The 12,581-nt window shown below is 44.3% G+C and overlaps 1 protein-coding gene across 1 annotated transcript in view; it reads right to left on the bottom strand.

Annotated features, from left to right (window-relative positions):
• Window positions 1-10,747: 10,747 nt before the first annotated feature.
• The window catches only part of LOC144094486 (uncharacterized), a 34,813-nt gene continuing 32,979 nt past the window's right edge, over window positions 10,748-12,581 (bottom strand). Inside the window, exon 10 of the mRNA XM_077628413.1 lies at window positions 10,748-10,910. Coding sequence (XP_077484539.1) covers window positions 10,748-10,910 — 163 coding nt within the window. The remainder of the gene's footprint in view (window positions 10,911-12,581) is intronic.

Genomic DNA, 12,581 nt, shown 5'->3' with positions numbered 1-12,581 from the left:
ACTACGGAGCTTTTCTTCCTTATTTCACTGTCTTTTCACCCCTTTCCTCACGGCGCTTGAGTTGCCCACCGAGAAGACAGAGTTTCAATCCCCTGCCCCCAGACTCAGAACAGAACTCGTGGATACTTGATCGCGGCGCTTCCTGCAATTTGCAAACAGCGAGTAAGCATAAAATGAGGCTTTCCACGTGATCTGTTCGTGGCTTATGGCGTCGAGCCAAGCCCGGAGACTGCGTTAACAGCCCACACTATTAAGACGTGCAACACGAATAGGATGCACTTCTAGGTTAGTGAAAATAATTTTCGATTTGTGCTCACCTAAAGCAGGATCGCATTCAGGCGCCCTTTGGTAGCCGATTATTGGCCAACGGTGTCGCCCCTTTGGCGGGCGCAGGCGCGGGTCTGCAGCGGGGACATCGGGTGATTCCCAGAGCTTCGATGGCGGCGTGAAGTATACGCTGTCCGTCGACCGGTCCGGCTTTCTGGAGCGTCGTCTTCGCCCTTGGTGTGCTTCTGCTTTGCACTGCTGCTTTCCCATCGAGACCCAACTCCGTCTTTCCTCCTTCTTCTTCTTCTTCTTCTCCTCAAGTAATATCCTCCTTGCTCTTCTTCTTCTTCTTCTTTCACTGCTTGCTTGTCACCCCCCCCCCTCTTTTCTGATTCTTCTCTTGTTGCTGCTATTTGCCTTAAATTATCTATCTCGCTCTTCCTATCTCCCAAGTGGATTTTTTTCTTCAATATGTGGGGCACACTTAGAAACTAATGAGAAATACTGACATCTCGGACGAGTGTAAGAAGCAACAAAAGCCTCGAAGTTGTAGTTGAGAAAAACTCTCTTCGCCGAAGTAAAATCCTTTTGTAAGAAGAAAGAAAATGAATGCCGCCAAGGGGAAACGTCCCGTTTCCTGAACGGCAGGAGAAATAACCTATGTAGCTCAATTTAGAAAACATTACAATATCTGCGACTGCTGGAAGGATCTAAACAAAAAATTACTTGAAACAAGCATCCCTGTAATGCACTAGATTTTTTGCCTCAGAATGTCGTCATTCGAATTGACCGAGTGATCGTTTTAATGTGACCACCTCAAGCACCTAAGCTTCAGACAATCACCCACTGCAGATGGTAGGCTACGTCACCAAGCAATCCTCTGCACTTCTATTTATGAAAAAAAAAATTGTAGTATTGCGCTTGTCTGCTTAACAGCGGAAATGCGAAAGCCTTTCCCTGTCCTCCGTTTCTCACTACATTTTTATTGATTTTTCTTTTCTTATATTTTTAAAGCTTTTATTTTTGTTTCGTTTTCTTTAATTTTAGCTTCTTTATTTTCACATTTTTGTTTTTTAATTCATTACGTATGTGATGGTTACGAACTGTTGCTTAATAAACATTTTACTTTATTTACCATACAACTTATGATTGACAGTTCGTGCGGACAACTTCCGTCATCGCCACTCATAAGCCAAGAAAGGCTTGCGCCTTAAAACCGTGCCCCACAGACGAAAGCTAGAACGGCATCACTGAGTCTGGGGCGAGAGCTCAGCGCTGGCCTTAGTTCAAAGTCTCCCTCAATTTTGTTTCTCTTCGGTGGTAAAGAACAACAGGTAGCTGCAGTGTAGCCCGGCCTCTAAATGTGGTTTCATTTTTTTGCCCAGCTAATTCAAATAAACCACATATGGCACAGTGTGGCAGAATAGGGCACAATATGGCCCAAAATGGCACGGTTCACTCCTCGACCTGGAGATTTATGCGCCCCAGCCCCACCATAGCAACTGGTGAACACGGATTTTTAGCAACAACATATTGCCACTTCCTGCAGTTGTGATGGCGGCGGTATATGCGACTTTCGGGCGTATAATTATTTCATTTTTGTTAATGATATTTTACGCGCACAAGGCCACTGCCTATACACCCCTCTCGCGAACGAACACCTTTGCTGATAAGTCTCCTGACTGCCCGATACCAGCTGCATAGTCCAAAGCATTTCAACACTTTAAAAAGGCAGAGCACACAAAAGCTGTAATAAACTGAAGTAATACGCACAACTGAGCTGCTTAGTAATGCACAGCAAAAAACAACAGCGCAAATAGACGAAACACGAAGCAAAAAATGCGCACCAAAAGCGCCATGGGATCTGTTCTTCGCTTAGTGTTTGGTTTCCAAAGAGCTCTTTTTTTGTTTGTTCAAGTACAAATGGTTAATGGTTTTATAGTGTTTAACATCCCGAAGGCGACCCAGGCCATGAGGGAGGCCGGAGTGGACAGCTTCGGATAATTTCGACCACCTGAGGTTCTGTAAGGTGCACTGGCATCGCACAGTACTCGGGTCTCTAGCATTCTGCCTCCCTCGAAATCCGACCGCCACGGCCGGGTTCCAACCCATGTCTTTGGGGTCTGCACCCGAGCAGAATAACCACTGAGATACCGCGGCGACCTGCCTGAACAAGCGTCGAGTCTAACATGACTCTTTGGTGAGCGGTCACATCTGCATAACTGTAGGCTCGTACATTAAGCTCTGATATAGTGCCTCAGCGCGAACAGCATTTCCGGTCATTGATGTCAAGGATCCGAGATTCCTGCGCCCGAGAGGAGCAATTTTAGGAGTTATCAGCGTATGCCCCACTGCAAAGGCAACAATTCTTCTTCTGCTCAGTGCAGGTGTTCGTTGTATGAGCGTCCCGACAGGTGCTACACCGCAAGTTGAACTTGCAACCGCCGGCACTTTAGCCATAGCGCCAGCAGTTATTGCACTGTAGAGGCCTAGGCAATAATGGGTCTGCACGAAGGGTGACTACCCATGCCTTGATTTCAGAGGGGCAGGAAGTGCCCGCAAAAGTGGCAGATACAGACCCAGTAGGTAACCCCACGTTGTTGACATCCCTTGGGTTGCGCACGCAGGCAGCAATTCATTAGCCACGGCACAAACGTCCCCTTGACGCGAAGCGACGTCTTGACTGGCAAATTCGGCGTATGGAGTTCAGAGAAGTTTTTGCGGCCGTTTCAAAACGCATCGGCTGAACTCGCTTAAAGACTGGCGCCAAGAAACCAGGAGGACGCTGCCAGAACATGAGCACAAGAAGAAAAACACGTTCGAAACATTTGTAATCTGCCTTCTGTAGACGCCATACAAGTAATCTGTGGAAAAGAGAATGTGAAGAAATTCAGTACATTAGCGACTTCTTTAACACAGCCCACCTACTCCCCTGACGATTCTGCCGAGTCTTAACAAATAGAAAAGGAAGATGAACACTTCGTCGCCTAGTGAGTACAGGTACCACGAGAGGGTGGTCTGCCGCTCTTAAACAGAACAACCATGAAGGAAGTCGGTGGACAAACAAACGAACAAGGCCAGCTCCACCAGACTGTAGAGAGAGAAACCATACTAAATCTAGTCCCAAGTGTTTTGAAATTAACTTCTAACTCAACGAAAGCATGCTTCACTTGTGCGTGTCCCTCACATCATGCGCAGGAGGCCTATTTTATGCTGAACTTGTCTTTTGTGATTCGCTGTAAGGTAGACCGCTGTCCGGTCAGGAACTGGGCTGCAGTCCCTCGATAACTGTTTAGCGCTTTTTAATGCCTAGTTTACATCAAAACAACAAAAATGCTCCACTATGTTAAGCGCTGGAGAAATTCGGCATTGTCAACAGGGGAAGCTCTACGAAAAGGCTGCCTCTGACTCCTCCAGAAGAGCTAGAGAGAAGCCCAAAGCATCGCCAACTACTAGGCGCAGACTGCGACCTGTGCCTCTCCCCAGAGTAAAGCGGAAAGCAGCGCCAATTACCGGATATGACCATCCGATGGCAAGTAGTAAGCTAAAACCAGAAAATCCGAAAGATTTTCCGCATACCCCTGTATTTCTGTTTGCCAAATAACAAGTTAGTCACAACTTTACTAGTTGCACATTCAGATAAAGGTAGGTACTTGTGTTGCGGCGAATCGCTTTGAATGATTGATACACCAGAAGTTTTCGCATATGACAAATAGATGTCACATGGAAATTACGCCTGTGGCACCTTCCTCAAATACTTACGCTTCAAAACATTGAATGTGGTGGAAGCGCTATAGCAGTTGTCCGTGTATGTGAGAGTGCTCGATACGATTTCACCTAGAACTTTACTGTTTGGCGTTCTGTTTCTAGCAGTCGCGACCACTTTTAGACACAACATACATCATTAGCAAACAAAATGAACGAAACACGGAAACAGAGCCCGCACACTCGGTGTATTGTCAGAGACAAATCAAACAAAAAGTCGTAAAATAATTTGTTATCTTTATTGGCGCGTGATACGTTAGGAAAAAACCTGGTCTCAAACGCACTGTCCACGCAAGCATATCTGTAAGGAGGAAAGAAAGGTTATGGTTCACTGTCTCAGCAGTGTAGATATCATGACGTTTGCAATCAGTTATATTTTTCACCAGCATCATTAAAGCCTGACTACACCCACTGCAGGGCAAAGGACTCTTTCATATCTCTCAAATTAACTCTGTCGTGCGCCACCTACGAGCCCTATCCAGCAAACATTGTAATTTCATGCACCTATGTAACGTTCACCTGCCCTCTACAACGTTTACCTTCCCTTGCAATCCAGTTCGTCCCTCTTAACGACCACCGGTTATTTTGCTTTCGCATTACCTGCCCTGCCTAAACAAATTTCTTCTTGATTTTAACAAAGATGTCATTAACCCGCGCTTATTGCCTGACCCACTCTGCGCGCTTCCGGTCTCTTAACGTTACACATATAATTTTCCTTTCCATAGCTCGCTGCGTTGTCCTCGGTTTAGGTTGAACCCTTCTTGTCGGCCTCCACGTTCCTGCCCCATAGGTAAGTGCCGGTAAGATGCCGTTGTTATATAGTTTTTCCTTGGGGGATAGTGGCAGACTGTCATTCATCTGAGAGATGTTACAAAATGCGCTCCGCCCCATTCTTATTCTTCTAGCTACTTCATTCTTATGATGCTGATCTGCTGTCTTTGCCTGTCCTAACTATACTTATTCCTTTACGACTACAGCACCTCGCTATCAATTGTGAACTGCTGTTCCCTTCCTAGACTTTTGAACATTACTTAGGTTTTCTGCATGTTAATTTTTAGACTCTGTCTTCTGCTTTGTCCAAGTCAATGATCACGCTTTAGAATTCATCCGCTGAGTGACTGAAGAAGACAATGGTATCAGCAAATAGCATATTAACTCTTATACTCAACTATTCCCTGTGCAGGCCTCTGAACACCTCCTGCAGGCAGGCGGTGAGGAGCATTGGAGCGAAAGTGTCCCGAGTAAGAATGGCAAGTTGGGCTAGTTGGTTGGTTGACACATGCTTGGGTGGTTTAACAGCGCGAACGAACAAAGGCGTCGTGCCTTTTCTTCCTTCGTCCTTGTTTTTTCACTCAATTAAGCCCCCAAGATCGTGTATTGCTGCTTGACACTCTTATTTGTTGGAGTTTTATTGCTGCCTTTATGGATGACTTTGGTGAGCGTGCAGCCGTTCTAGATATCTTGCAGTATTTTTCGTGAGACTCTTCTACACCCTGTTTCATACTGCCTGCCTGATTGCTGGGGTTTGGAAAGAATCAAATGCTCTCTCGTGATCTATCAAGGCTGTATATAGGGGTTGGTTACATTCGGCACATTTCACTACCACCTGACTAATAGTGTGAATATGGTCTATTTTCAGGTAATCTTTACGGAAGCCTGCTTGGTTGGTTGAAGTCTAAAATTGTCCTTGTTCTATCAGCGAAATTCTGAATTCCTCTACTTTCCCTCTTACCGTTAACTCGTTGATGGGCTTCTGCCTCACTAGTTAATTCCATTCATCCTTCACGTTAAAGCTGTTTCGAAAATTTATCATCCTGTGGTCGCTAGGTCGCCGGATGTCCAATTGCTGTGCACTGCTGCTTCTTTCATTAATGTCCTGAATATATCGGCTACTGTATAGATTTGCGTAGAACTGCTCGCCTACTTCAGCTGTGTTATTCATATTTATAACGGCATTGTTGTCCCTGTCTGCTTGTAGCTAGTTCCCTCTTGCCCGGTTTTAGGCAACCTCTGTTCTTTAAAGCGTGCTCGATTCTCTCCATATATTATACATCCTCATGTCGGTTACCTTGCGCTTATTGATTTGCTTTGATAGCTCTTCCGGTTTGATTTTGTTTCGGGAGAAAGAAGCTTTCAAATTCTGGCATTTCTTAATTAGATATTTCGTCTCCTGAGATGACACATGTGCTCTGCTGCGAGATTCTAAATTTCTCTACTTTCCCTTTTGCCACTACCTCGTCTATAGGCTTCTGCCTCACTAGTTTCTTCCGTTCCCTCTTCAATTTTAGGCTATTTCGAAATCTTATCACCCTGTGGTAACTAGATCGCACCTTTCCGAAAACCTCCAGATCCTGCACAATGTCAGTGTTCATGATCGATAAAGTTCTTCTCTCTGTGAACTCTACTAACAACTCGCCCCCTACTAGTCCTAAAGCTTGTGCCATAGTCGGCCACTGCTTGGTCTCCAGCCTGCTTTTTGCCTGCCCGGGCTTTGAAATCGGCCATCCATACAGTGCGCTTTGTTTTTACTTTTGTCATTGTAGATTCTAAGCCTTCATATAAGCTTTCGACAATCTGGTCACAATGGATGGATGTGTGCACGTAGGCCTCTAGGCCTCCATCATAGGCTACCATAATTAACTCATAAATTAGACACTGTAGAAACTTGGGCAAGTTGGTGTGACATTGTTTTCCGCAGCGCAAGGGACAAAGGACAAGTGCACAGACACGGCGCTGTGTCTGTGCGCAGGCACAGAACCGTGTCTGTGCACTTGTCTCGTCCTTTGTCCCTTGTGCTGCGGAAAACAACTCATAAATTGTCAAACGAAGAGAAATGTTTGCTTTCGTCTACTGGTTGAACTCTCAGAGAAGAGTGTTTCATAAAATAAAGTGTGGTTCTGCCTGCACCACTTTATAAAACGGGTTTGGTTTCTGAAAGTGTTACGGAATACTACGAACAGGTACGCTTCCGGTGTCTTAATTCTTGCATCCTGGCAGTTTATTATCATGAATTCTCTCTTTTTTCTTACATCGTTGCGCAAAGTGCTGCAATATCTCAATTTTAAGGAAGCCTGCATGTATTTTAATGCACCTAGTGGCTTGAGTAACTCATTCCCCATTTTAATGGCCCCGCCAAGAGTTAAAAAAAAATTCACTGCTAAGCTGACCATACTATTGAAGAAATCACTAGCCTCCTTCGAGCTTGGCAAGTTATCGCGCTCAGCAAGAAGAACGAACTGTCGTGCACATAGCAGCTGAGTTATTTTGCAGCTCACAGCACTCACAGACGTAGCGCACAACTAAGTGTATTTCCTTTCTTAAACCGCCTCTGTACAGTTCTCATAATGCAGTGCTGAAGTTGAAAGAGGAAGGGGGAGGGGGTTGAGGAGAGCTCAGCGTCTACTTCAGCCTTCCACCAGAACAGCCACTCGTATTGTAATGCCGCGGGAGGGGACATGCCTATAATGCGATGGGCAGCTGCAGGCGCTCCGCTGGCCGAAATGGCACGCGTCCGAATGTTCTCTTTCATGCTTGCTCTGGCTGCACATTTAGTTTCTCAGCTCTTCTTGCGCGCTTGAGAAACATTTCTGGACATTATTGCTCATAATGCGGCAATGCAGCCTCCAAGATGTTTTTTTTTAATCGATAAGGCGGAGGTTGAGGCCGATTTAAGACCATGGAATTGTGTATAGCATTTTAAGGTTTGATTTAAAACTCGGACCGTTCATACTACCTCTTTAAGTAGTAAAGTCACAAATTCGCCACAAATTCACTTCATTCTTACCCTACTTCCGCTGCACGGCGCGCCATCCGGAGCACTAACTGTCTTCTGGAATCCTTCCCTGTTTCGCCAGTAATCACAGCATGCCACTTGGCAGTCATGAAGAGCTTGTGCGTTTGCAGTATCCTAAAAAGAAGGAAGAGCAACCGGAGGAACTAAGATGGAGAAGCCGGGTATGTTGTCACTACTTGTTTAGAAAGTGTCATACCATTTCTTACATCTTTAAACGTTTCTCGGGCAAGAGCAATGATGTCGACTGTTTCTTATGAGACACTGGTTCATCATGACATTGCCAGTGAACGATCGCCATTCAATAGTTTTTTGCGTCAAGTGATAATCCTGGATTATGACTCGTTAATTACTGTACTAGAACAATTTTTTTTATTAAAGTTATGTCTTGTTGAAAATAAGATAATCATTTCATCCACTTTTACATTTATTTCCTATTTTATTCCGTTCTTATATTATATCACTCATATTTTCATCAATTAATTCGCCTATTAAGGACCCGCAACTGTAGCAAATTATTTTAACCAAATATCTTGTTCAGTGATCGGAGATAGTTGATACCCCCATATATTAATTTTTATTACGTCAGTGCGCGTTTAAAAAATCACCAGTTTCATCAAATCAGACGAAAACAGTGGAAGGTTGAAGGCTCGACTGAAATTTTATATCTAAAATCCTGATATCCAGAAGCATCTACGATCTCAGACTCAGAAGCAGGGACGTTTTAACCACAGGACCGCAAGAGCCCACCCTTTAGGGAATATTTAGCCTCCGCGTCGCGTGCATTGTCGTTGATTACGAAGTGCTAACGTATCAGCTTCAGGCACTCGCAACCGCCGTTATGGCAATGAGCAGCCCTCTCTGCTGGGTGACGAGCTCAAAATTATTTTCAGTAGTAAGATTGGTAAATAAAAACAAAACAGGCGATTACACATACGGAAAGCTTAATCAAATTTCTGGTATGGGCTAGTTCTATGTTCGTCAAATTCTGCGCCCCTTCATCCCGTGCGCGTCTTCGTCTTTGTTACTTTTCCCTCTAGGCTCATGATGAGAGGAATGAAGTTCTCCATTGGGGCTTCACAAATTCTTCACCGTACGATTTATAACAAAAAAAAAACGCATGCTACCTTCGTCACCTGGGTGAATTTATGTAGCTTTCGGTGATATATCGTGAAGACTGCGAGTTAATTAACTATAAAAAGTAGGCACGCATATTTTCTTAGTTATGATGTAGAAAAAGAGGTGTACAGTGCCACGTGGTGATGACGTCGGGCTGGAAGTAACACGCACTACCAAGTGAACGACATTTTGGGTAGACTTACGGTCACAACTAATTAAACGTGATGAGCCTCCATAACCGAGACAGACATAAGCGTCATAGAAATACACGTGTGTGCAGGCTTTCGCCAAAGAAAAAATTAGCAGCGCTGTGGAAACATACGACTGGATGTTCGCGCTTTAAGATGGCCTTGAGAGTGAAACTTCACTCACCTATTGCAATAAAAGAACCACATGCATTTTAAAAAAAAGAGGAAAGTACTGCCGCAATTTGCTAACAAATTGAAAAATGTGTGATATTATTACAGAGTGGCAAGCCAAAGAATAGCAAGGCATGTCGACAAGATGACATATGATTTAATGGCTGGTGGGCCTTATGCGAGAGATAATTCCCGCCACACAGGCCACATTGTCATCTTGTTCGTAACCTTCCCTGGGGCCACCGAGCGATCACCACGATCGGTTATCAGGAATCTGATGAAAGATGGGACGGTAGGTATATTTGAGAAAGGATATAAGGAAACGAAAGGCTTATCACAGTGATGAATGAGTATGTCGAATGAATGCTGGACCCGGAGCTTCGTGTCCAGCCTTCGCCCAGAGCCTAAAGCCAAGACTTTAAAATCAGAAAGCTAGGCTAGGTGGCGTTTGGAGTGAAAGTATGTAATAACTAGCGCGTAAGAACAAGGATAGAGAAAAAGAAACGGGCAAGACAAATGATAAGCATCAACTAATTTTGTCCACGCATTGACACACGTACATATAGGCAAAGAAAACGCACCCAGAGTATCAGATACTGTACAGCATGCGTAGCGGCACCCTGCGCTTGAAGAAATGAATTTCCTTGGAGAAAATGAATAAAGAAGGCTTGCTCACATGTGACTGTCCTTTAAATTAATAAGGAACGCTTCCAAAATTGCGCGCTCCTTTCTATCAGCATTCAATGAAATGACACGCATCTGATCCAGGAGCTCAGCACACGCGAGCTGGCATGTGTCATCCTATGAAGCAAGATATTAAAAGTACTTAAATGTCCCTGAAACATAATATTCTTCAGATTGAAGCCAATTTAAACTTCCTTTTTTATGTACCTATTCCTCAAAACCTTTTGCTCGCGTTCTGGCGGAAATAGTTAGGGTTTATGGTTTAAGGGGGTTTAACGTTCCAAAGGGACTCAGGCTATGAGGAAAGCCGTGGTGAAGGGCTCCGGAAATTTCGACCACCTGCTGTTCTTCAACGTGCACTTACAGCGCACAGTACACTAGCCTCTAGAAACCCACCTCCATTGAAAATCGGCCACCGTGTCCGGGATAGAACCCGCGTCTTTCGGGTCAGCAGCCGAGCGCCATAACCACTCAGCAAAGTTATGCCCATGAGCCTTCTTGTCTACAAAAATTTCTTGAACAAACGAATGCAGGGGAACCAACTTGCAGTCAAATGAAAATATTAGCATGCAGGAAGGGGCACAGCGCTAATATACGCACTAAAAACAGAAGGAAGAAGATTGTACACATGCATTTTTCCTAACCCAAGACGCGATTCTATAAAATTTTATCGTTTATTGGTTATGACTAGAAATGCCAGTGCGCGCAGCAATCTGCTTATTCAGGATCATCTTTTTATAAACACCATCGAACAATACTAATGCTATTGAGCAATACTTGCCTCACACGTATAAAGAGTTCTTCTCCTTTTGCTCTCAGATTCGCAAATGTCGTGGTCTTTCTCCTGGTAAAAGTCTACAGGAAGACGTTTGTTCTTCGGCTGAGCAGCTTTTGGGAAGTCGTTCCAGCATATATAGTCCTTGTCCCTTGACGAACGGTTAGAATGTAAAACGGAGCAACACAGTACTATAAACATGTACCCTACTAGCAACAAGTCCCAAATAATCAAAATAAAAACCTGGCCTAAATGCACTGAGTCGTAATAAGTGTATCATTGTAACAGAACAGAGGTGAATATATTTGTCTGTTCGTAAGCCAGAACATACGTTGAATTGCATTTTAATACAATACTGAATTTTATTTCAAAGTAATGAGGAAAACGATATTATCAAGAAGTTTCAGAAGCGCTGGCGGCTTCACCTGCAACAACAACCGGAACAGTAGGCATTCCTCCTCTCTATGAAAACTATTCCACAAATAAGAACTCGGGTTTATTGCTCATTATTTATTCTCTCTTTCCATACTGTACGACGAAACAAACATGCAAACTCTAACAGAAATCGTCCATGTTTTTCAAGAAGCTTTTTAAGCCGAGAAAGACAAATGCACGCAAGTGGAGAAAGACACGGGACACAAAAAACCATGTAACCCGTCTGGAAGTTCTGTTACACTGTCTGTCTGTTGTTCTTATCCAAGGTTTTACAGGAACTTTCTAGAAGCCAACCATCATCTTTAGAGCAAAAGAATGAACTGCATGCTGATCCCAAACGCTAATATTCAAAAAAACAAGGTTGCCAGCACTATAGAAAGTTATAGCCTATCGTTACCCTGTTTACGTTAGCGTTTACCGTAATACCGGACGCCGGACTTTCCGGTAAGCGCTGCGCACGCCGGAAGACTCTTTAGCCTACAGTCCCTCTTAACAAGTTACAATAAGGCGGAAACAAGTGATGATGATGGCAGATGACGCAGCACTTATAACACACAAAAATACCCATGCATTCAAAGCATTTCTATGCAGTGAGATGCTACATGCAATTTAATAATATTATTCTCTGCATGTAAAGACATACGCACAAACTTTCAGCTAACTGCCGGCTTAGTGCCTTGTCCAATGCACCCGTGAACCTAGCCACCTTGATATACCCTGCTCATTCGACAATTTGTTGAGTTTTAAAGCAAATGTTAAAATGTTAAATAGGAAGAACACAGCAAGGTTGCGTACGCAGAGCTCATTGTGTTGCGAACGGTGTAAAAAGCGCATCTACGACACCTGTTTGCCGAGCTCAGCGTCGCTACTTTGGCTCTTTGAATGCCTAGTTTAGATGTAAACACAGTGGTGGCATGCAGTGACATAAGTCAAAGCGCTTCAACTCGGGGCTAATAATAATAATTGTTTTTTTGGGGAAAGGAAATGGCGCAGTATCTGTCTCATATATCGTTGGACACCTGAACCGCGCCGTAAGGGAAGGGACAAGGGAGGGAGTGAAAGAAGAGAGGAACAAATAGGTGCCGTAGTGGAGGGCTCCGGGATAATTTCGACCACCTGGGGATCTTTAACGTGCACTGACATCGCACAGCACACGGGCGCCTTAGCGTTTTTCCTCCATAAAAACGCAGCCGCCGCGGTCGGGTTCGAACCCGGGAACTCCGGATCAGTAGTCGAGCGCCCTAACCACTGAGCCACCGCGGCGGGTAACTCGGGGCTGCAGAAACCTTTTTTTTGTCTTCACTTAGTGAGGACTGTGGTAAGGAAATTACTCCTCTGTTTTTTTCAAGGAAGAAAACTATGAGAATAGAGGAAAATGTTAAAGCGG

This window comes from Amblyomma americanum, chromosome 6 (genome assembly GCF_052857255.1).
Source record: "Amblyomma americanum isolate KBUSLIRL-KWMA chromosome 6, ASM5285725v1, whole genome shotgun sequence".
NCBI lineage: Eukaryota > Metazoa > Arthropoda > Arachnida > Ixodida > Ixodidae > Amblyomma > Amblyomma americanum.
The sequence above is the reverse complement of the archived record's forward strand: the minus strand, read 5'-3'. Positions and strand labels throughout refer to the sequence as shown.